A 26,170-nucleotide genomic window follows, 5' to 3' on the forward strand; every position below is an offset into this window, starting at 1 on the left:
GTTGAAAGTTATCATCGTGTTTTTTAATCAGAAACATTACAAGATTGCTATTTTGAAACGTACATCACATTTTTCTTAACAAATAAAATTATAAAAATATCCACTTTAATTTTCGTTTGATAACTTTTGTTCTGCTGCCAAATTCTCTTAATTGGTTTGAAGCAAGTGAAATATATAAATTAGAGGGGCTAAATTTTATTAATAGTATGAGGCGAGTATAATACCTAAAAATCAACACATCCAGTCATATCACAAGCAAAAAAAATAAACACCAAGGAAAGGAAGGTGTTATATATTAGAAGTTGAATCTATGACATTGATTGAAGTTACGAAGGAAATGATTCGACGTGGCATCTCTCATGTGATTTTTGAGACAGATATGTGTAGTGGATGCAATCAATAATGTGTACTCGGGTGTCTCCGAATTTCGCTTCTTTATTTGTAATATTCACAATGTATTGTCTTTAAATTATAACTTTAAGGTTAAGTTTATCAAATAACAAGCGGATATGGTGGCTCATAATAAGCTTGCTAGAGCGGTCATTTCTTAGGCTAGTATTTATCATTTAGAAATGTTACCTACTTATATTGAGACTATTTTGATTAACGAAATATCTAGTTTTTGCTTGTAAAAAAATAATAGTGTTCTTAATAAATGCTATGCAGTCTAAGAAAAATAACACAACTTCTATGGAAAGTAAGAAAATCCTAATTTATATTCCTTACTTACAATCTTACATACAAAGTGAGTAATGGATTCTATCAAACTCTTTTTTGATAATCGATCTAAATATTTATTTTAATTTTTATATTTTAATAATGTGTGACCATATAATTTACTTAACATTATTTTCCCATAACATTGTTTGAAAATATTTTAAAAACAAACATTATTAAAATCACATTAAATGATTCTTAAGACCTTGTTAATATGAGAGCCAATAAATAAGGCTTCGTACACCTTGCCAAGCATGGCTTTGCCTCCGATTGTTCCATGGAATTTTCTGTCTGTTTCTTCCACGCCTCTTCCTGCACCCACAGCGACGGGTTTGGCGAAATCATTTTCTCAGATTCTTTCTTATATTGAGACACCTTACACTGCCCGTGACCTAGTGGCTAAGCTAGGAGCAATTTGGAAATGCTTCCAGCCATGGCAATTGATTTCTCTAGGTCGCGGTTTTTATGATTTCAAGTTTGAATGTCCTGAGGATCAAAGAAAGGCTTGGTCTGTGGGTGCGTACAATCTTCGTCCGGGTTTGCTTCGCCTATCCAAATGGGTTGCAGATTTCAACCCACGTACTCAGAAACAGACATATGTTCAGGTTTGGATCCGGATCATAGACTTGCCACAAGAATATTGGAGACCTAGAACATTGTTCGAAATTGCTAGCGCCATCGGTACTCCGTTAATTCTTGTTGAAACAACCGAGAAGTGAACATGTGGTGCACCGAGTATTGAGGAGCTGATGCCTGCTCAGCATAAGGCCGATACAGTTGTTACATTTACAGACGATAATGATTAGCATGTTGACAATATTACCAAACAAGTTGTTGTTGAGCATAACTCTGAAACCGACACTGATGAGCATATTCTTGTTGTGGAATATAATAGTGCTGACACAATTTTTCATAAGGCATCATATCATGTGGATAATAATGGAAAAGCTAATACATTAGATAATGGTGTGGATACAAATGGAAAGGCTAACTGTTCTGCTGCTGCCAATACATCAGATAGGAACACGCATTCTGCCCATCGTGATGTTGATTATGATTTTACCGTCCCAGAAACACAACTACAGCAGGTGGTAATCGATGATATGGAAAAGATAAAACAAGTTTGGCTGTCCAGAGCGCGTCAATTGGAAGTGGAGAGTGAATCCTTCACTCTTGTTATCTCTAAGGCTAAGAAAAAACAAATGAGGCTTGCGAAAAACACCAGTAGTTACCATACCCGCTCTAAGGGTCAACCTCCTTCTCAATTAGGTTGAGCTTATGGGTGGAATGTGATTCGCAAGTGGCTATTCAAGCTTGAAAAAACCGTGATGCTGTTTCAAGGGATCTCCGGATTCGATGGATCAATTGTTTTCAATATTTAGGTTCGTTTTGGCTTTACTTTCTTTCGGGAGGCCTGCTTTGGGATTGTGCCCTTTTACATGTGAAAATATTAGTATAAATAGATCTTTAGAACAAGAAGTTGTTTTAGATAATGATTGTACTAGTATCAATCTTTTATTTATTTTGAAATTGAAGTTGAAACTTATATTCAAAATACAAATTATGTACATTCATTACCACCAGGTCCTCCAAATAAAAGAGTATAATCATCCGACCCGTATTTTGTTTTTTCATAGTACTCAACTCCATAGCATTTAGGGGAATCGGTAAATTCTTGTATCGACAACTTATCCGGTCCAAAATTCGGGGATGTAGTTCCATTTTTGAATGCAATATTTTTAAAATAACATGAATGATAAAGGTTCCCATCAGGAAAGTATCCTGATCCCATCGGAGGACTAGGAGCATCAATAGCTATTGTTGCTCCACCCCATGACACTTGATCAGCTACATACAAGTTGGTGAACAAAGCTACCGGAAAATATCCAACCGCCTTATTGTGTATCATCACCCACCATTTGTTGTTTCCCTGCGCATATCAATAAAATCTCTTATATTATAAACTTGTTTCGCAAATAGTCCATTTCCAGTGATATGTCAAGAACAACCTCTAAACTACTACAAAATATAGTCTTTATTTCTTATAGCATGCATGTCTTCAATTCAAATCTTAAAGTAAGAAGAAAAAAAACCTGGAAAATAGTAATTGGCAAATCAGACATTGGTCCACCATAGACAGATACGTTTGACACAGCTCCACCGATGTGAAATTGACTATCAACCTGAACAAAACCTTGACATTGCATATTGTAGCATCCGGTTTTCTTGAAATTATCTGACTGTTGACATGATTTAATATCGAATTATATTTTAAAGTAATGAAACACTTTATAATCAGGCTCAAAATATATAGAAGATTCATACCAAAAGAAAAATTAATAACAAAAAAAAGTCATTATACCTAGAATAATTTAACAATAAAAAAACTATAAAAATCATCCATCCATCCCTTACCGTCCATGCTGCGAAAACATGTGGCCTATCATCTCCATATATATGGGGAAATACCTGACATCAATTTATATATATGATGATAAATTAGTAGCGTTTTTTATGACCAAGAATTGATTAAAATTATACATTTATATCAAACAAATTTTAGAACTAAATAAAGTTATGACAGGATAAATTAAAACTCACATGCCATCCAACAATAATTTTATTAGTCCCATCTCCATTTTGAATATGTATATGAGATGAGCTTGATTGAGCAATATTTATCTTTAGATTATAAACACTAGTAGTTCCACTAACTCCATAATAAAGTTGTTGACCAGGCTTCTTGAGAGATACTTCTGCATTCTACAAATTCAATATATAATAAAAATTGAAACATCAATTGATAGTTATACATATAAACTAAGAACACAAAGGTTGGAGTCAGAGCAGCCCTAGACGAAGAAAAAAATATGGGCATGATAATTAATGAAAGATAAAGATATAATTGAAAAAATATGACATTATTTTTTTGTATTATTTTATTGTGTTGTCAGGACTTGAGTATACATAATACATGTATTCCTTATTAATATAATTTTTTGCATATATATAAAAAAGATTAAGCACTTTTAAAATTAAGTTGTTTAAGAGAAAATTTTACATGGCGAACGACATTTGTAGTTAAGATATTATCATTCCATAATGATTTTGAACGGATGAGATCATCTTTTGTTGTCCTACGAATAGGAACCGTTCCAGTTGGACACTCCACTTTCTCAAGTCCAAACATGAGATTTGTCGGTGAATTCTTCGCACTTGTTTTTCCATTTTTTATGTGAAAAAGAGGTCGTCTCTGCAACAAATAAAAATAAAATCAAAATTAAAATAGAGAATATTTAAATAAAATGAAATAAAGTTAACCAAATTGAACGTTGTGTAACCTGCAACTTATGATTTTTAAGTAAAGGATGGTCAAAAGCTGGTTGCTTGTTAATATCAACACAATCAACCATGTACTCAAATTTTGTCTATACAAACAACAAAAATCAAATGCAAGAAAATTATAACCGATCATATTATATATTGAGATGAAACAAAATCACTACTTAAATATATGTGAATAATAGACCTGAATACTCTTGATAGGAAGCTTGTTAATAAGCTTTAGTTGTCTCTCCAACTCTAAATTTTCTTTCACTGTGCTCTGACTTCCATCAACTCTATGGCTTGTAATAGTCACCAAACACAAAACCAATAAGAAAAATATGTTGATCATTTTCATAATTTTGTTATGGAACAAAATGACTTGGTGATCTATAACAATTTAGTATTTCCAATTTATATATTAGTGGTGGGAGAATAATAAGAATTCAATTAACGACAAACTAATAATCCCTCCTGATTTAAATATAAATAAAAGTCAAATGTATATCGTTCAAATTTAATCCAAATACATTTTGATTTTTGTTTATATTTAAATACAAAACAGTATTGCTTTGACAGTAAGAAAAAGTAGTATTATGTTGTTCAAAAATATTTATATCAGTCAATATTGTCAATAAATAGTGTAATTATAAAAACGACAAAGTATGATAGGTAATAACTTGTACAAATGACAAAATATAATAATATATTACGTAATTATATTTTTACAAAATAAAATAATTATTATTATGAAAAAGGTTAAATAAAAATCCTTTCTAAAAAATGATTAAAAAACAAAAAGGGATTTTTTTTACAGGAAAAAAAAAACAAAAAAGGACTACCAGCTATGTGAATGGTTAAATATATTTTTGGTTAATTATGAAAATTTAGTATATTTTTGGTTTATAATTTTGTCAATGAAGATCGAATTTAGGACCTCATGAATTAATACTATCAAAATCTCATATCACTGAACAAAATTCCTAGTGTTTTGAAGATTTAGTATATGTTTGGTTGAAGATTTAGCATACCTTGATTGTTAGATTTGCACATATGTATTTTGTATTAGACTTGTTTTGCACCCACTCAAAGATCTTGTATTAGACTTGAGATTCTTTATTTTGCATCTGGGTCAAAGATCCTCTACTAGCCTTACGCAGCCGAACTTTTTCTTTTTTTACTTTCTTATAATTGTTGAGAATCTGGTGTTGTCTCGGTTAAATATTAAATAATGAAAAAATGTCAAACAGTATTCTTGGAGCACTAGTTTAATTTATTAATAAGGTAATTCTATTTTGGAATTTGTGTATTAACATATCATAGTGAAAAAAATTACATTACAAACATCAATTTTTCTTTTAATTATTTATATTTTTGGTATGCTTAACAAATATTCGGCAATGCTATTTAGTATGATCCTCAAATAAATATGGTTGTATGTACCGACTCTCATATAAATATATTAAATTGAAATTATTTAAATTTACAAATACAATCATATATTTTTCTCTCATTTTTAAGGAAAATACAATCATATCTTAAAAACAAATATAATAGTTGAGATTTTAGTGACCGATTTAGAGAATGCTTTTAGTGATAAAAATTAAAAACTAAAAAAAAATCGTTCACTAACTTTTGGTCAGATCGAAGAAAATAAATAATATTGTAAAATTCAAAAATAAATTAACCAACACATAAATTTTATGAACATGCATATCTTTAAGACAAAAATGTATATGTACGGATATTGTAAACTAATTTTATACTATCAATTAATATCAACCATGTATTATGTCAAATCATCTCATTATACCCTACTATAATTGTATGACATGAAGAAATGTTTGATTCATATTGAATGTTAATGTAAAATTAATTTACACTGATAGAGCATATCGATTAAACTCTATCTTTAAACTGAAATAATTTTACCGTAAAAAAGAAACTGAAATTATTCTTATTTCAACTAAAGATTTCATTACAGTTTTTTTTTTTATTGATGCAAAATATTTACGGTCATTAAAAAATGGTTAAGAATAAATGATTTATACAAAATCTCTCCATTCTTCATGCTCTTATCTTCAAGTCCATTTTAACACACACGCATACGTGTGTGCGCCCACACACATATACACACCTCGTTCACTTCACAACAACAATAAAAATTCTTCAGATTAGTGGCCCTTAAAATAAATACCAACTAAAAAAACTAGCAAGATACTCCCTCCGTCCTAAATTATAAGGGAAAAAAACCTTTTTTTTGTCCTAAATTATATGGGAGAAAGTCATTTTCAAGAATGTTTTTCCCTTATTCTCATAAAATTAAATGCAAATTGCATTTAATTTTCTCTCTCTACCCTTTTCTCAATAAACAACAACCCATAAAAATTGTTTTTACATCTTCCTATGCAACTTATTCCAAAAAAAACTCACAAAAACATATTTCATATTCTCATATTTTACTTTTTTTAATAAGTGTGATTTTTTTATTTTCTCTTATAATTCGGGACGGATGGAGTATAAAATATAAGACAAATTCTTATCTATCCATTTCATTAAATTGGGCTGGATTATCATTTGAGTTGGCACTAATCTAAACCATCCAATTAATCTTCTATTATTTATGTCATGAAAATATAAAAGTTGCAATTCTAGCAACTTATAATTATGTAATTATAAAAATACCCACTAAAGTTTAACAATTTTTCATTCCATCTACTTCAAAGTAGGGGTGATCGCGGTGCGGTTTGGTTCGGTTTTGAGCATAAAAGTCATCCTAACCGCGAGATAAAAATGCATGCGGTTCGGTTTGGTTCGGTTGATTTTTAAAAAGTCATCCAAACCAAACCAAACCAAACCAATGCGGTTTGGATCGGTTCGGTTGGTGCGGTTTAAAACATAACGATTGTACCGAACAATTTTAAGCATAAAAAAAAAATAAAAAATTGAAGTTCCAAAATAACATTGTAGTACCAACAAAAATTATTTATCCAAAATAACATTATAGTAACTTACAATTTTAAATATATAAAAAAATTGAATTTTCAAAATAACATCACGGTACCGATAAAATTTGTTTATTTAAAATAACATTACAACACCAAAATAAAATTTCAGTACAAAAAATAAAAACAACTTGAAGTTCGATTAATTTGGTCGACTGACTTGGTAATTGGGCATGTATATTGGAATATAAATATATTTTCTTTTACGATATTGGAATATAAATATATAATAGTAACTTAATGCGATTTTTGCGGTTATCCGCGGTTTTTGCGGTTTTTGCGGTTTGCGGTTTTGCGATTTGCGGTTCAGTAAGAAAGCCATCCAAATACATCCAAACCAAATGCGGTTTTTGCGGTTTTCGGTTTGGTTTGGTTCGATTTGCGGTTTTACTTTTGGATTGGTTCGGATACGATCACCCCTACTTCAAAGTTCAGATTTTCGATCTAATTCAAAGTTCAGATTTTTTTAACCAAACTAAATTATTCTTCATCTTTTCTTAATTTCTAGTTCATTTTCGTTTTATTATTTGTCAAAATTTTGAATCTTGGCATGCAACAAATTACAGTAAAACATTACAGTGGTTTTGTGGATCTTGATTTTACGAATTTAATGACACAAATTTGGTGTTTTTACGACAATCATAGAGGGAGAAATCAAAGAAAAACCTCTTCTTTTATGGTGTTCACAAAATCGCGAATTTTGTTTTAACTCTCACGTTTTGATGTTTAAATCTTGATAATTTTTTGTTAAAATCGAAAGAAGATTGAATTCCGGTCTAAACGCACCAAAAATCGCACGAAACTGGGCAGAAAACGCGGAGAAAATGATAATGGAGCGCAACCCAGTTTTGACCCGGTTTCTGGTCACGGGTCAACCCGCCAGAGATTGAAGATGCACTGTTCATGCATGAGTGAATCCCACTCACAAGTAGAGAGAGTGAGGGAGAGTGTGATGGCTACGAGCGTCCGATTTACATGCCGTTTTTTGCGTTGTGCTTTATTTAACCAGATTTATTTTTCTAATTTTTTTTTAAATTTATTTTATGAATTACATTTTATTTATAAAATATAACAACAATATTAATAATTAAACATTTTTAAATAATGTTATTATTATAAAAAAATATGTTAGAAATATAATATTATATATTTTGAATTTTATATTGATATTCACTTCCCTTAAAAGAGATGATATGATTATGCTTACCACATTCTACCTTCTCTAATTATAACAAACTTAATTTTTTTAATTAACAAAATCCTACAATTAGATGCAAGTGAAGGGTTAGAAATAAGAAGATAAAAAATGAACTTTGCACATTATCTTTTGTTTAGTCTATTCTTGTGTCATGGAAATTAATTTAAAGAGGGAGTCATCATATTACCGAGGGGATTAGAGATAGAAAAACAACTTCAAACGTACCGTAGGGACATCGCAGGAGTCGGGGTTCGAAACCCGAACAATCCATTTTCAAAGTGAAATTTCTAACCACTAGGCTACTTGACAAGAAATAGAGAAACAACTCAATAATTGGCCCATTTTCAAAGCTAGACAGACGAAATCAAAGAAACCCAGAATCAATTGAAAGCTTAGAATAAAAATCATCTCAAATATTAATTTAATTAATTTTTTATTAAAACAAGTTCAGAGATTCGTTCATTCGGACAAATCCATTGATTTTTATGCAATATTTAAATTCATAATTATATTAATGCAAAAATATATTTAGGGTAAAATATTTTAAAAAATTTATAAAATATTGTTAAAAATATTGTAATGTTTTTATTTAGTTTCGTAATATATATATACCATAGAAGAAACTTAAGAAAAGTCATCTTCAACCTCCAGCGGGTCACTTTTGCCCAGATTCTGATCCGATTGAAATTCGCACATTCCAGACAAAATTTAACATAAAAAAACACGATTAATAACCCAGAAACATCATGCAAATCATTTCTAATATATTTCTGATTTTAATTTCGATTAAAAAAGTCTTAAATCAAATACTCAAAACAAAACAAAATCTCACAACATATGAATTGTACAAATAACCCAGATTTGGTGAAGAACTACTCATAGTTGTTGAAGAATACCCGAATTTGATACCTACACCATAGTTACTTTAGACTTTATTAGAATTTGTGTAAGAAGAAAGAGATGCATTTAGAGGAAAAGTAAAAAGATTTTTTTTAGACTACTGTGCATATATGAAGAGGAAGAAGATGGGAGATCCGTAAAAAAAAAACAATGGAAGAGAATGATAGAAAAAAAAAAAATTAATTAGAACATGGGTAAATTTATAATTGTTAAAAGTTGTGTTGCCACAATTAAAAACTAACTAAACTTTAATAATTTTATAAATGATATTTTGATGAACCAATATATTTATGACACTTAGAATGAGTTTGATCCAATTTCATGGAATGAGCAGGGAAGTTGTCACCAAAATATAAGTTACAAAGTCACACCTTTTTTGAGTTTCGACCAGACACAAAAAAGAAGGGTTCAACCTCACCTCCTACCAAAGTTCTAAGAGTTCAGGTACTCTCCCGTTACCTTGTTCACATATATTAAGAAGAAAAATAATGGATCAAGAAAAAGATATTTTCTCTTTAGGCCCCCCACGTTTCTTTTATACCCCCCTTACTTACGTTTTTGCCCCTGCACGGTGTTTCGGGTTATACGAATCGAACTTTAAAAAAATTCGGTTAATAGAAATCGATCGCGTTTAACTTCGAGTTTTGTTAACCGAAGTTAACTGATATAGAAACAGAAGCATTTCATAACCTCTCAGTTACGTTTTTTCTTGGCTTAACTACACATTTGGTCCCTTACGTTTATTTTAGGTTTCAATTTGGTCCCTTACGTTTAAAAAGTATCAATTTGGTCCCTTACGTTTATTTTAGGTTTCAAGTTAGTCCTTTCCGTCAATTTTGTCACATGTGGCAGTGAATTTGCACATGTGGACTGACACGTGGCACTTGGACACACTGACACGTGTACTGTTCAAACGGTGTTAGTGACAAAATTGACGGAAAGGACCAAATTGAAACCTAAAATAAACGTAAGGGACCAAATTGATACTTTTTAAACGTAAGGGACCAAATTGAAACCTAAAATAAACGTAAGGGACCAAATGTGTAGTTAAGCCTTTTTTCTTCTAAACACCAACAACACCACTCCTTCTTCTTCTTGAGAGCGATTTTGTGGAAAACTTCAACATCCTATCTCAAACCATTCTTAATCAAGTAAGTTCCATGCATTTACATTCACTCTTTTCTCATTCCATGTTTTTCTTATCACATTCACTCTTTTCTACGTTTTTTTCCCTCCCTGAGTAATTTTCTATCTCAAAATTCTATGTTTGAATTGTTGATTAATGGTTAGTTGTTAGTTTAGTTAGATGTTAACATGAATGCATGTGATATTAGGTTTAATTTGTGTATGCAATTAGATGGTATTATGGTGTACACTAAGTGTTTGACAAAATGTGTAAGTAAAATTCAATATGCTTCCATATGAATAATGTTAACCATAGGTGTTAGGATTAAATGTTGATTGAATTATAGTTTGAATTTATCATAGTTTATAAGATTGTATTGAGTGTGAAGATATTTTTCCATGTTAGGATAAATATGGAAGAAAATGTTGGGAGAGGTAGACATGGCAAGCCAAGCAATGCAAATGCTTCCGCTCGTAGAGAGCTTGCTGCAAATCGCCCTGCCAAACGAGGTCGTAGTAAGCAGCAAGGACCAATTCCGGCGCGAGGGACACATGATGCTGAGGCGGGTGGTTCGCGTACGCGTACACGGTCACGTTTAGGCCAAGCACAAAATGCTGCTGAGGATGATGATTTTGACGCGGATCAATTTCTAAATCAGGATGCCGAGTATGGCGAACCTGAAGAACCGCAACCTGATGAACCGCAACCTGATGAACCGCAAATTGAAGAACCGCAACAACCACCACGACGGAGACCGCAACAGCGACCACGGCAACCACGACGAGATGCAGCAAATGAGGGTTATGGAGGAGGACCAAGTGATATGTCATTATTAACACAATACGGAAATCATAGGGCGGTTCCGATATGGGATGCAGAACCAGATGATCACGAGGTACCGTTAAGTGTATTAATTGTTTTATTAAATGTATTAATTGTTTTAAATACTGTGATTATGTTAATTAAGTTTTCAATGTTTTGTGTTGTTGGAATTTTTCAGGTTTTAAAGAGGACTCTGCGTTGCCAAGCTAGCGGGAAAAAGGTTATGGACATCGTCAAACCGCCTCGTAGTGAGAGGTGGTTTTGGGATCCAATAGAAGCATCGGGATTGGAGCCGCTTACCCGTGTCAATTTTAGCGTACTTGACTATGGGGTTATATGGCCATTTGTTGAAAGATGGCATCCGGAAACAAGTACTTTCCACCTTCCATTAGGTGAGCTCGGCATCACTTTGGACGATGTACAATGTCTGTTACATCTTCCAATCCAAGGAAAGTTTTTGAACCATACGAAGATGTCAAGGGGAGAAGGGGCTGACATGGTTAGTTCATATCTAGGAGTTGAGCGAGAGGATATTGATAAAGCATTTGCCGAAACCAACGGGGTACATTTGAAGCATACTACCCTGCAAACTCTATACACAACAAACCAGACGTCTGCTGAAAGAGCGATTGCTGAAAATAAGCCGGCGCATGTTGTTAGGCTTTACAGGGAGAGGAGCGTAAGGGCTTTTATGCTACATTTGGTCTGTTGTACCATATTCAGCAACAAGAGCAGTTACTACGCGGATGTTGTGTATTTGCAGTACTTTCAAGATTTGTCATGCGTTCATGAATGGAATTGGGGTGCTGCTGCTCTTGTTCATCTGCAGCATTATTTGGATCACGGGTCTGCGGTTAGCACGACTCAGATGGCTGGCTACATGTCATTTCTTCAGGTAAAAATATATGAGCGTTATATAAGATATTATTTGTATTTGTCTAATTTGTCACATAGACTATGTTTGGCTATAATGAATCTTGTTCGTCATACTTTCAGGGATGGATTATTGCGCACTTTCCGAGACTTAGTGTGTGGGTGGAGGCTCCTAGATATACAGCGAACATGCCACTAAATTCAAAGGTTGTTCCTGGGCAAGGACATAAGGATGCAGCTGGATATAGAAGCAGTTTGGACAATATTCAAACTTACGATTGCGTGTTCAGCCCGTATGATGCCCACCGACAAGTGCGACCTTTGATAAATGCATGTTGGTTTTCTGGATGGTTAAGGTGTGGTAAATTGAAAGCCAAGCATTTGCCGGAACGTGTGCTAAGACAATTTCAACATGTGCAAGGCATTCCAAGAAACCCGAGTATGTCTGCAACGCCGGGGATGAACTTGTGTGAGATAGATCGTGTGTTTACGGAAGAATTGGAGCTGAGAATGATAGATGAAGAGATGAGGGGTCGGCCTGTTACAAGCCCGTGGGACACTGAACCCGGATATATGTCATGGTTTTATAGAGTGTCGCATCCAGTTATGCGACCCGTAGAAGCTCCTGAATCACCACCAAGGCCACCTAATTTAGAGGTGTTAATAGAGGCGGCGGAAGCTAGAAATGACCCTAATCTAATGCAAGTTTGCCGGAGTGTCAAGGTTGAGGTCGAAAGGGCAGTTCGCGATGGTGAGGCGGTTGAAGGAACTCCAATTCATGGTACTTTGCAGCGGATTCTGAATTTGCTTAATCCGATACTTGCTTATAGGCGAATTAAGCGGGGGAAGGGGACACGCTACCACACTCGGGGGTAGACTTTGTTTGTTTTTGTAACTTTAATGTTGACGTGGTTGTTTATAAACTCTGATGTTTGTTTTTATTTTTGATGTAACTTTGATTATGACAATCGGATGTAGTACACTACGTATTTTAGTATCGTTTAATTCGTAATTTGTTACCGGTTGTTACGTTTTTTATTAATCGCTAAAATATTTTTAGATTGGATGGTTAATATGTTGATGCTCTGTCATATATAACATACTAAAATGTGTTATAAACAGGTTTGGACCTCAAATGTGTAGAGGTGGTGCAAGGCAGAGACTCACATTGACTGGTTTTTTGGCCTGATATACTTCGGTTTATACGGCTCGAAATTGTTTAAATTCCCAGTAATTTCGGTTTGTATCAATCGAAACTTAAGTTTCGGTTTCTGCGGGTCGAAATGAGTTATATTTTGCGAAATTCATGTATATAGGGGGTATAAAAGACATGATGGGGGGGATTGAAGAATGGTATGATTGAAGAAAGGTAGGATTTAACTCGATATTAAAATTGTTTCGATAGAACTCTAATATTGAAACGAACTTTAATACTAAAACGAAATTAGACAAATCAAACACAATAAACGGAAATTAGGAATTACATCGGAATGAAATTGTTACAACGCATCAAATGGAAACATGATTTCGATCTTCCGGACGAACAAGGCTAGCAAGGATGGCTTCGACAGATCTTGTCAGCGTTGCATCTAATTCGATAGGCCCCCTGTTGCTATACTGCTCGAAAATTGAGAACATAGTTTCAATATCATCATTGTTTTCAAGCATCATATCGGTGAAGGAAATGCGTCCGTCGGGACCGATCGACGGTTTACGGTACTTGAGACTCGAAACTGTTCTATTATCGTTCTGGTTGTTGGTGGTACGATTCAGCTCGTTCAGTTGTTGTTTCAGACCATCGAACGTTTCACCATCGTTAATGCGAAACAAAATTGGTTTTTCGTGGTTGAAGTAAACTGCTGCAAGGGTAGATCTCATGTGTTGTGTGAGTGAGACATCCATTTTTTTGTGAGTTGAGTGTTGAAAAAAGATGTGGTAATGTACATTAATTTATAGATCATATTGTTGCACATTATTGTGGTAGGTGATGGTTAATGTGGTAGGTGATGGTTAATGTGGTAGGTGAAGTTTAAATGGTAGGTGATGGTTATTGTTGCACATATTGATTAATTAAAAAACTTACAACTTATATTGTTAATTCAAACATTCATTAACTGAAAATTACGTAACATAATATAAAATTCAACAACAACATAAACGGATAATCAAAACATAAACGGAAAATCAACAACATAAGGTAGCATACAAACGTGGATATTTCGGATCAATTTCAATCCAGTCGAACATTTTTCTCACATCTTCATCATCTTTCAACTCTTTCCATTCGTATTTCCGTGGTGCATCATCATATCCTCCAACATGGTCAGCTGCCAGATCGATATATGACTCATAATACGCTAGTTTGTCTATTTTGATTTGTCTAGCGTATTTGAAGCGATACATGGCTTCAATCGTATTTTTGATAGTTTGAAGAGTTGTTAAAGTGTTTTTCAAATCAACGCAGAACAACTCGTCGTTACCGCGAAACTTGATTGAAAATGGATAAGAAGTCGCTAAATTGTTTTTAACAAACCGTTTTGAAGTACTCATTTTGTAGAAAACGATTTCAATTATTTTCTAACTCTCCCTATACGTATTTATAATACATAGAAATCAATAATATCCACATATATTGTCGGTGCAATATCGACCACGAATATCGACCACGAATATCGACCACGAAAATATTGTCGGTGCAATATCGACCACAAAATATTGTCGGTACAATATCGACCACAAAAACTTGTCGGTGCAATTTCGATCATTTTTCACATAATACCTACCTTTCTTCAATCCCCCCCATCAAGTCTCTTATACCCCCTATATTCTGTTGCGCAAAATTTAAATTTCTTTCGACTCGCAGAAACCGAAACATAGGTTTCGATTAATATAAACCGAAATTACTGGAACATTTCGGTTGATAAAGATCGAATTATGCAGAAACAAGGCCAGGTTATGCAGAATCACTTGCAGAACCACCTCAAAATCGTCGAGGTCAAAACCTGTTTTTTCTTTCAATTCATTTCCAAAATTATATCAGGCTAAATACAATTTGTTACAACATTTCATAACCAAAGTTTCATAATCATATTTCATAACAATAATACCAAAGTTCAATATACAATAATACCACATTTCATAACCAAGGTTCATGTGTAAATTGCGCATACAAAGTTAATATGTTACAAAGCATAATCGGCATGGTATACATCACAAAATAATGCGCTTAGCTACCCTTTCAAAAAATAGTGCGCTTAGCTACCATTTCAAAAAATAATGCGCTTAGCTAATTCAAAATGAAACTACTAAAATCTACTACAATTCCAACGGATCGTCTTTGCTACCCTTTCCAATCGTGACCAAGTCATCGCCTGCTCTTTCAATCGTCAACAACTCACCAAACTTTTGCATTCTATCCAAAAACATGGGCTCCCATTCTGCAGCTTCTTCGGAACAAGAGTTTTTCCACTGATGAGCCGTTGGAGGTATCGGACATCCTACTTTCAATCGCACTAACACAAAGTGGTCAGCGAGCGCGCCGATGCAAATAATCTTGGAATCCAAGTCTGACGTGTCTGCTGGAGGTTTGCCACGCAATGGGAAACAAGTTCTAGATGCTCCACACCTTTCCATATTTGATAGTTGAACAACAACCCTCTGAAAATGAGTAGCCACAACGTAACCCATATCCGGAAAAGTAAACCATTTGTCCTTGGTTGCAATAGCATGTTTACTCCTTCTCGGTGGTGGGAAAAGTGCATCCGTGACATACTTGTAACGCTCAGTATCGAACAACTCCACATATGATTCCTTATGCAATCTCAGCTCCCTCTCCATGTTCAGTCTGATCAACTCATAATCTTGTTGATTTCCTTTTTGGTGCAAAGCTACCACACGGTATCCACAATAACCGTCACCTTGAACGTCAATAATATCTTCAATAAATGGGTGCATGAACTTCGGCATATGGTTGATAAAAGGAATTTCAGGAGGTGCTGGAGGTGCTGGAGTCAAAGTACTGATGACGAGTTCTTTAGGCACCTCAGGCACTGTTTGTGAAGTCGACGGCTTTGACTTTGTTGGTTGCGACTGAGATGCCTGTGTAGCTGCAATATGATCATCAACATGCTCCCACCGAGACTTATCCCTGCTCGTGGATCTTGTGACACGAACTGATTTTTTCTTTCTAGCACCTTTTGTTTTGGCCTTTTGAAGCGGAGGTTTCACAGAGGTGGTTTCTGGATATGCAATGAGACGAAGTTGATTCCTAATATCATTCTTCACGCTAACATCGGCTGTTTTTAATCGTTCCTACAAAGAAAGAAAAAAAATCAAACTCATTAAAATTAATTGTATACAAAGTGTAACATTATACAAATAATGTAAAATTAAAATCATAATAAAAAGGTATACGAAATGTAACCATTATATTTATGAAGGTGTAATAACCTGAATTGCTTTCCACTCAGCCAAGCAATCATAATCGTCAGCCACGTCGCCCGGTGCCGGCTCATCTTCGAAACACAGTTTCTTCCATTGAGGGTGAATCTCATCCAGTCGGATAGGTTTTCTATTTTTTATCTTCTTCGCAATCAAGCATGCACATGGCAACCCGTATGTCCTTCTCATAACACAGCCACACTTTTTGCTATCCATACCACATTCTTCGACCCTGTTTGCTTCGTCATAAATGTGATCCATAGCCTTTCTTGAGATTTTATAAAACAAGAATGCGTAAAGAGGATCATCATCGTATCTGTGTTCCGCAACAGACATACTCCGACCGAATTCACCTTGTACTTCAGTGAACTGACTTATCAACATCTTATTTATCGCTTCCCATCCTTTCACCAAGTCACCGTTACCGTCCTTCAAGTAACCTTTCAACACACCATGACATGATTCAGCTCTATTCGTGGTGTGATTCCCCATGTGCATATGTTGGTCTACCCAAGCATTGACAACCCTTTCTTTATCAGTGTCTAGGACAGTCTCTTCAACATAACGCAAAAACTTTGGCCATCTCGCACAGAGCTCCCTAAACACCATAACATTGTCAGCATATTCTTTTTCCGTTGGCGACTCTAACACATCATTAAAAGCATCGGTGATTTGATCCCACACATCAGTCTGCTTCTCATTCTCTCCATTCTTGATTTTCACAATTTCCTTCATCTTAGAGCTCACGTTCTTTTTTACATGGAAACGACAAACCATTGCAGCCGATGTTGGAAATACCTCGGAAACTGCATTCATCAGAGCCAAATCCCTATCGGTGACAATCACCTTCGGTCTAACATCCTCATTCCTTAAGAGACTGCCACACTGCTCTAGAGCCCAAGTGAAGTTGTCTTCTCTTTCATTGGTAAGCCAAGCGAATCCAACATTGAAAGATCTCCCAGTTGATGTGAATCCGACAATCTCAAATAACGGCATTTTGTATTTGTTTGTTTTGTATGTCGAATCCATCAAAAGCACAGTAGGAAAAGAATTGAACAAACTTATAGATTTAGGATGTGCAAAGAAAATGTCTTGAACGTGTTCGGATCCGTCTGCAACAACCGTCCTATGTTTGAAAAAATACCCGGTCTCGACAAGTCTTTTGGAGAGGTGTTGCATTTCAGTCATTGATGCCCTCATTTTAAGTTTTAATCGATGACTTAAATTGTAGAGTTGCTTTGCCGTTGTCTTGTTGTTTGGATCCCTATCTTTCAAGGTGGACATTATATTCTTAGGCAGAACCAAATTCCTTGACATTTCCTCCATACATTGCCTTTCTTCCGGTTTGAGACGACCGACAATGAGATGGCCTTCAACTGCCTTGTCCAACTCGTGGTTATGTTTGCCATTTACAACGGTCAAATGCCATGTTTTATCGGCATGACAATAACCACGGAGTCGAAATGGACAGCCGCATTTCCTCGTGCCGGTTTGATCAGATTTTAGCTTCTTATTTGTTGACACGTACCGGCCTCCCCGCTCGCAATCCAACCTGAAATATTGCTTCCTCTTATCGCTGCCGTTGTCGGATTTGCCAATTACAATTGCAAACTTTAGCTTTAACGCAATCTCCCGAGCCCATCTAATCAACTCATCTCGGTCAGGGGTTGCCATTTCAGTGTAAAAATGATCTGATGTATCAATCTCATATGCAACAGGTCTAGATGGAGGTTTATCAGGCGGAACCTCAACAATTCCCGGGGCACAGATACCTAGCACAAGCTCTCGTTTGCCCGCCATAACTACATAATATAAGAGGAATAAACACATAATTAGCCACATATAATACTTAATACATATAAAATTGGTAGCACATTCTATAATCCATAACAGCTAAGGCAATGCAAGCAAAACAAACAGACATTGCAAAAATTAAAGTTCCAGTAATTTCGGTTAGTATCAACCGAATGAATCCTTCGGTTAGGCTTGGCAAGCATACACGTTTAAACCAACACAAAACCAAAAGTTCCAGTCATTTCGATTCGTATTAACCGAAGGATTCCTTCGATTTCTATAAATCGAACGATTTTGTGTCAGAAACCTACCAACCTAGCATATATGACAGTTGAAAATAAAAGAAATTAAACGGAAGATTACCTTAATATTGTGCTTCAAATCGCCTTCCAACCCTTAGCAAACGTTCCAAACTTGATTTTAAGCAGCGATTTGAGTGAAAAACGGATTGGATTTTGGGATCTCTTTTGGTAGTGTGGGGATGAAGTATTGAAAGTGATGAAGAATGTGAGAGGTTGCTTTCTATATAAACATACTTCGATTCGTAAAACCCGAAGGACAGAGCGAGTGGTTTTTAAAAACCGAAGTTTTTATATGTTCGATTCGTAAAACCCGAATTTGCTAACCAAAAAAGTGGTCATTTTCGAAGGGCAAACTGGGATTTAAGGGGGGTATAAAAGAAACGTGGGGGGTGGGGAGAGAAAATATCCAAGAAAAATGGAGAGCAAGCAAGATATGGTCAAAAACTCGTTCCACTGTTGTACAACTTTAGTATGAGGGTTCATAACCCCAAGAATAAGTTTTCTTCCTAATCTACATTTGGTGTATAAATGTATTTGAAGCAATAATATGCACAAGAAAATTGTGGAGGTTACTCTGAGATACATGTAATTAAAGGTAATATTCTCTCTTTTTTTTTTATTCTTTGTTATTTATTCAATTGACTTGCTTATTCACAATCCGATTTTATTTACAAGTAAATGTAGGTTAATAAAAATTTGATGTATTTATATTACTCTTTATCTTCATGCTCTTATCTTCAAATCCATTTTAGCACGCACGCACGCACATGTATATATGATTGTTGTGTACGTGTTTCTGACACCATCGGAATTTTCATCTTTATCAAAATGATTCATGTTTCCTTGTGATGATTCGAAAAATAGAAAAAGCATCAATATAAAATCAATCAAAGAGTTGTGTCTAAATTAAATAACATTTTTCTATTATATATTATATACGGTAAACTAATCATAGAGTTCTTTAACACCGCCACTTCATATCATCTTCCTTTCCTTTATATATATACGGTAAACTAATCAGAGAGCTCTTCATTTCATATCTTCTCAAAAATGGCATACCACCGCCACTTGTTCTACATTGTCCTCCTTCTCTTCTTCCTCTCCACCACCACTCACTACTAGAAAACTCGGCTTTAGCGACCGATTTAGAGACCGATTTTCATCAAAATCGGTCTCTAAATCTGTTAGCGACCGATTTTGCGACCAGAAAAAATCAGTATCAATGACCCTGGTCGCTACTCCGTTGTGACCAACATAGCGACCGATTTAGTAGCGACTGAAGTAGTGATCGATTATAGAGACCAAAATAGCGACCGAACTTAGAGACTGGGTTAGAGACCGAGTTTGCGACGATCTATGCGATGCAATGTCCGACGCTATAGCAACTGATTTAGGACTGATACCAGCGACTGAGTTAGCCACTGATTATAGCGACCGAATTTGCGACCGACTTGTTTAATTTTTAAAAAAAATCAGTCACTAAATCGGTCACTAATTTTGATTTTTTTAAAAAAAAAATGTAGTCCCCTATAATATATATAAATATAACTAAACATATTAGTAAATTAAATCCTTATAAAATCAAGAATCACACAATTGGTAACATTGGAATGGTCAATACAATACAGACAAACATAAATTATATCTATATACAACTTAGTTTTTTTCATTCTAATACACTAGGTAACTTTATAAGAGACTCCAGCTTATTTTTTTTCATTCTAATACACTTTGTAACTCTATAAGAGACTCCAACACCTCCTAGCTTCCTTTCATCCAGCAGAAAGTTTATCCATTATTGTATCATGTGGTAACATTATTGTATCAAGTTCCAAGAGAGAGATCTTCCATCAATTGCTACCCCAAATGAAAGAATTCAAGAAACTGATGGGTGTGTATAAGTTTTGGAACTTGTTTCCATTTTTTTATAAGCCATATAATTATAAATATATAATGTGAAAGAAAATTTCAAGATTCTACTTAAAATTGTTAGAATCCCTTTGATAACTTTTAATTCTTCAAATGAATTTTGCTATCAAGATTATAAGAGTCTAAGTTTATTTTAAAATCACTACTAGAAAATTCGGCTTTAGCGACTGATTTAGAGACCGATTTTCATCAAAATCGGTCTCTAAATCCGTTAGCGACCGAATTAGCGACCATAAAAAATCAGCATCAACGACCCTGGTCGCTGATCAGTTGTGACCACCCCAGCGACCGATTCTGTAGCTACTGAATTAGCGACCGATTTTAGCGACCGAAACAGTGACCGAAATCAGAGACTGGCTTAGAGACTAATTTTGCGACGATGGATTCGACGAATTGTCTGACGCTATAGCGACTGATTTGTGACCGATTTTTTAATAATTTATCTGTTTGTTGCGACCAATGTAGCGACTGAATTTAGAGACCGAAATAGCAACCGACCTCAGAGACTATTTTAGAGACTAATTGTAGCGACTGATTTAGTGACCAATTGTAAGACGCTATGGGAAATTCAGTCTCTATTTCGGTCTCTAATAATTTATTTTTTTAATTATTATTATTATTATTATTATTATTATTATTATTATTATTATTATTATTATTATTTTTTGTTCACGATTATTATTATTATTATTATTATTATTATTATTATTATTATTATTATTATTATTGTTAATTTACAATCCCAAACAATTAAACAATTAAACATGCACACAACATGAACACAATATATTACCAACTACTTATCCAAAAATACATAATAAATCAAAAGCATAACCTAACAAAGACTAAGTTATCACTACTGCCTATACTTGCAAGTATATAAGTGAATTGATCTTCACATACAAAAAGGGGAATAAATCCCGTTCAATTCTTGCATAAAAAAAAGTAAATATCCTAACTAAGAAAACAATATATAATGAATCACACTTGTCATTCTTTGTTCTTGATCATAATTCTTCACCATCATCAAACACATCATAATTATCATCATTCTTCACCATCATCATACACATTATCATCAGACATGTCATCATCATTATCATCAGCCACATCATCGTTACTATCAGCCACAATATCTTCATGAACTTCATCTCTAGTATATGGCTTCGGCCGAAAGTTTAAGCTTTCCAAATTCCATCAATTGTTTTACCATATCACGAAGTTCATCATTTTCCCTTCTCATTTCTTCGCTTTCAATTTTCAGTTCTTCAATTTCATGTCTTTGCACCCATTCAGTTGACGCGGAATTTGAACCACTGTAATTTCGCCTGCCTGCAAATAAAGAAGATTCACTCCCAAGACCATATATGTATCCTTTCCTTGTTCCTGCAACCTCAGTCCACACATCTATTTCCTTTGGTGGCGGAGTTCCTTGCAAAGATGCTTGTTGGGTTAATTCTTCCAATCTACATTTATACTTTTCCTATTGACACAAATATGAGGCTACTTAATATTTTAAAATTAAGTAAAATACAATGAAATCAACATGAAAAAAAATACTATTTAAAGTTGAGAACTCGTTACATAGACATGTTCCGATCTTCGATCAACCCAAGCCTTATTCTTGCGATGTTGGTGTGTGTAAACAAACAAATCTACAGGAGCAGGGGGAGTGCCATTCAGTTCCGTCTTTAACAAAACAAAGAATATGAATTAGAACTATAATCCAAACTTTTCAACTCCTTAAAATTAGTTATGATCAGTATTTTCTACCCAAATTCTCATGGTTGCCATTGCACATTTCTCAGAATAATATTAAATTGATATTGGCAAAGAAGCAACAACACCAAGCTATTATCTATAAAATGATAGATCAAGTTAAGTTTAATTTACTGACTCAATAAATGGTTGGACTTCTTCGCATAAATTTTAGTTCATCAAAGCCTAAGCCAATAGGTGAAAGCTCATGAATGGTTTTATATCTCACACGTCACAATTGTTAATAGTCCTATTTTAAACATATAAGTAAACAAAATAGGAAAAATGATGCATTAAAACAAGCTCCCTTTCAACTGATTCAATAAATACCGGACTAATCCAAACTAATAAGCCAACTATTATTAATATTATCAATTGAAAGGTATACAACAAATCAGGACATGACCATGAATGACTTCCAAATGCAGCCATACACTTTGAGCATTCATACAATACAAACATGGAAGAAAAAAAAAAAGTAAGCACACACATACACAGTTTTAAGTGGGGAAAAGGATTCCACAATAATGCTAGTCCCGACGCATAACCCAAGAATAATATCACCAATATAACCCAAGAAAAGGATTCTCACAGACATCTACACAATATAACCAAAAATTCAAGGGTAAACTACAAAAGTCTTAAAGGGCCGAAAAATATTAAAGAAAATCATAAGAAAGTCATCAATGAACATGTCAAATCTACAAAACAGGGAGTTTACTTCACTTAGAATGGAGCCAACTCTTAAATCATGCATCACATTATGGAGCCAAGTCTTCTCAGGTTCAACATGGTCCACCGCCGCAGCTCCTTTAGTACTCTTGTCCACAATCCTGAAATCAATAACAAACTACAATCATTCATAGATTGAACCAGAAGGAAAAAAGGAAAGAAAAAACATAATTAAAATTGAAATTGAATTTTTTGTCAAAAAAAAATCAAAATTAAATTTCTATTCAACAAACAAAAAAAAAAAGAGAATTGAATTTCTTGGTCCATCTACAAGGTATAGCATACACTTTTGAATAAATTCTTTACAGATTTCCTAACACATACTCAACAATTACTATTTTCCTTCTCTATCAATAATAAGTTCCTCCATGTTATTATCACCAATATCTTCGGTACCAATATTTCATCCTCAGTTGTGAAACTGTACTTACCTCCAATAGCTCTTAAAAATTGATATACTTCGAACATGGTTGGCCTCTCCCTGTCATTGCATTATTTGACTAATCTAAAAACATCAATGTAATGGGAGCCTTTGCATTTATCAACAATAACTATAACTATGCAAAAAACAAAATCTCACATGTATAGATAAATTAAACTCTGTTTTACAAGAAACCAATCAAGCATACAAAGTTTATCGCATATTCCGATTTACAAATTTTAATCAAACTATATACCAGTTCCAAAACACTTGGAATCTACATCTATGTTACTAGCTGTTTTAAGCAAAATAACAAAGAAAAAAAAAATACACAAGTACTTAAATATGCAGATGTAGGAAGCAGCAAACTTACCTTCAAAGCGCAGTCGCACTACCAAACAAAATCAGCATCGACCCAATGTATCCCGTCGTTCCTTCCTCTCCCACCGCCGGTACAGCCATCAACGTGTGACCACATCACGACCCTGTTCCACCTCCTTCATCTCCAAAATCGCATCCCTAAAGAGATTCAAATCAGCGAACATTCAGAATCGAAAGAATACGTTTTTGAGATTTTGATTTGAGGGTTTTAGGGAATTGATTCATAATCGAGAAAAAGAAGAAGAATGAATGAAAGGATTGAAAAGGGTATTTACGGTTATGAGATGAGATGAGGGAGAACATAGTGAGTACTTAGAAGAAGGATTAAGGGTTTTTTGTGGTATATGTAACTAATGCAATTAGAGGGATTTTTTTTTTTTTTTTTTTATAACGATAATATTTGATTTTCTTTTTTAGTGATTTGTAAATTTGTAAATTTTTAGAAACTTGTAAAAAAAAAAAAAAAAAATTGCGTCAGATCTCCTGTCGCTAAAACTAATCGGTCTCCAATTCGGTCTCTACAATCACTTAGCGACCAATTTAGCGACCGAATATTTTTTGACTTTGAAGTCTGAAATTTTGGTCTCTAATTCGGTCTCTAATAGCGACCGAAATATTGGTCGCTAATTATCAATCTCTAATTCGGTCTCTATAATTACTTAGCGACCGATTTGTTTTTATACTTTGACAGTCGAAATTTGGTCTCTAATTCGGTCTCTATAGCGACCGAAATAATTCGGTCGCTAAATCGGTCTCTAAAAGCGAATTTTCTAGTAGTGAATTGAGTTATAATAATTATTTTAACATATGGATGCATGCACGCACGCACATGCGAGTGCATGCATGCACATACACACACTAAGTAATAAAAAAAATAGTGCCCATAAAATTTTAGTGTCTTGTGGACCGCTCCTCTCAAACACCCACCGACACCTTCCTCATTTGGAGTATAATTTCAAGAGAATTTTTTTTTTTTTTTAAAGTAAAAGAGAAGTTAATCTTATATGTGGTAGATGGTCCAATAAACTGAAACAAAGAAAAGACATACTTGAATGAGAATTAATTTTTGCACCCCATGAAATATCTCAGTCACCCCCTGAAAAGACCAAACTGCCCCTTTCTTTGTTCCTTCATCTCCAGCCATTCGATCCGCGAACGTCACCTTCAAGAACTCACCCAACCGTTCAAATCTGCCATGGAATCTTCATCAATAAGATGAAAATTTAAACTTTCTCAACTAATTTCACTTTTTTACGCATCAAAATCTACACTTGCATGCTTCAAAAACTTCATAATTATTGGTCTTTTTCAATGAAATCGGTTTTCAAGCTATGATTTTTATATGTTCTATATTATACTGGATTCATAAAAACTTCAAAATTTGTTTCTCATATGTAACTCATAGATCTGTTGTGTCAATTGTGGAGAGGTTGTATCTTCTGTTTACGATGGAATTATTTTGATATATTTTGCCGTAAAAAATATTTAACTGATGATGATGAAGTGTTGATATCATAAATGAAATCGAAAGGAACAAAAGCTTTGAAACGATTATTTCCCCTGATGAGGTATATCACTCAATTTATATACTTGACTTTTTATATTGTTTCATATATTTTCAAACCACCATTTTAAAATCAATAATTCATGTCAAATTTATGGCAAAATTGAAATACCAAGGAGTTTCTTTCATGAATGGAAACATGAACTGCTGAAAAAACAAGACGCCAAGATTAGCACAACTCATGAGTCCTCAACAATACGTTTATGTTTAAACGATGATGAGTGTTTCATGTATTATGCGCATTTTGTAGCTGAAAGGTTTGGTTTTGAGAAACCCACCAAAGTTATTTTTGATTATCAAATTGCCAACAATGAGTTTAAAATGACAGTGATTGGAACTGTTGAGAATCAGAATATGCCGACAACATTCGAAACGATAATCAATCCCTTTGAGGTATATGGCAGTTTATTATCATCTGTATTTATATTAATTGATGTAATGCAAAAAATTAAGTTCATAACTAAGGTTTTTGTCGAATTTAGAGAAAGATTCAAATCCCAATTGATTTCTATGAGCAATGAGAAAGAGAATTTCATCGCCTTGACTATGGTAGGATTGTATGGAATGAGCAATAAGTGCGTATGTATTTTCAATTCAATGATACTGAGAAAGTTATGTATGGAAATGAGGTTTCTTGTACATTTGGATTTCAAAGACCAACGAAAGTGCGTCTAGAATATCAAATTTTGAACAATAAATTTTCATTGACTTTGATTGGATCGTCTGATGATCAATCCCATGCATCAACTGAAATTTTTGAAGAAGGATTAAATGATGATGAAGCTGATGAGACAACCATAGTATTGGTAAATTACACTATTTCTATTTCATTTAATTTGGTGACAAATTTCATTATGTTTTCCGACTTTCATATTTTGTTACAT

At 34.1% G+C, this 26,170-nt stretch overlaps 6 protein-coding genes across 6 annotated transcripts; 2 read left to right on the forward strand and 4 right to left on the reverse strand.

The window, feature by feature from the left end:
* Positions 1-2,278: 2,278 nt before the first annotated feature.
* Positions 2,279-5,094, reverse strand: LOC123886828. The gene is made up of 8 exons (XM_045936108.1): positions 5,073-5,094; positions 4,247-4,431; positions 4,059-4,145; positions 3,779-3,970; positions 3,319-3,480; positions 3,133-3,186; positions 2,811-2,957; positions 2,279-2,647 (listed from the first exon to the last, which is right to left on the reverse strand). The coding sequence occupies exons 1-8, from the start codon at positions 5,092-5,094 to the stop codon at positions 2,279-2,281; spliced, it is 1,218 nt and encodes a 405-aa protein (XP_045792064.1).
* A 5,115-nt stretch (positions 5,095-10,209) lies between these two features.
* On the forward strand, positions 10,210-11,553 carry LOC123886829. Its single transcript, XM_045936109.1, has 4 exons — positions 10,210-10,295; positions 10,676-11,165; positions 11,271-11,510; positions 11,542-11,553. Exons 2-4 carry the CDS (start codon positions 10,683-10,685, stop codon positions 11,551-11,553), a joined length of 735 nt encoding a protein of 244 aa, XP_045792065.1. The 5' UTR covers positions 10,210-10,295; positions 10,676-10,682.
* On the forward strand, positions 11,508-12,977 carry LOC123884841 (protein MAIN-LIKE 2-like). The gene is made up of 2 exons (XM_045934075.1): positions 11,508-11,987; positions 12,089-12,977. Exons 1-2 carry the CDS (start codon positions 11,565-11,567, stop codon positions 12,839-12,841), a joined length of 1,176 nt encoding a protein of 391 aa, XP_045790031.1. The 5' UTR covers positions 11,508-11,564; the 3' UTR covers positions 12,842-12,977.
* Positions 12,978-13,474: 497 nt separating this feature from the next.
* Positions 13,475-13,867, reverse strand: LOC123886831. The gene has a single exon (XM_045936110.1). The coding sequence runs from the start codon at positions 13,865-13,867 to the stop codon at positions 13,475-13,477; it is 393 nt and encodes a 130-aa protein (XP_045792066.1).
* Positions 13,868-15,280: 1,413 nt separating this feature from the next.
* Positions 15,281-18,702, reverse strand: LOC123886832 (PKS-NRPS hybrid synthetase cheA-like). Its single transcript, XM_045936111.1, has 3 exons — positions 18,563-18,702; positions 16,415-18,207; positions 15,281-16,276 (listed from the first exon to the last, which is right to left on the reverse strand). Exons 2-3 carry the CDS (start codon positions 18,203-18,205, stop codon positions 15,281-15,283), a joined length of 2,787 nt encoding a protein of 928 aa, XP_045792067.1. The 5' UTR covers positions 18,206-18,207; positions 18,563-18,702.
* Positions 18,703-21,180: 2,478 nt separating this feature from the next.
* Positions 21,181-24,084, reverse strand: LOC123887529. The gene is made up of 4 exons (XM_045936856.1): positions 23,715-24,084; positions 22,910-23,021; positions 22,015-22,119; positions 21,181-21,913 (listed from the first exon to the last, which is right to left on the reverse strand). The coding sequence occupies exons 2-4, from the start codon at positions 22,943-22,945 to the stop codon at positions 21,584-21,586; spliced, it is 471 nt and encodes a 156-aa protein (XP_045792812.1). The 5' UTR covers positions 22,946-23,021; positions 23,715-24,084; the 3' UTR covers positions 21,181-21,583.
* Between the last annotated feature and the right edge of the window lie 2,086 nt (positions 24,085-26,170).

This window comes from Trifolium pratense, linkage group LG5 (assembly GCF_020283565.1).
Source record: "Trifolium pratense cultivar HEN17-A07 linkage group LG5, ARS_RC_1.1, whole genome shotgun sequence".
Lineage (NCBI taxonomy): Eukaryota > Viridiplantae > Streptophyta > Magnoliopsida > Fabales > Fabaceae > Trifolium > Trifolium pratense.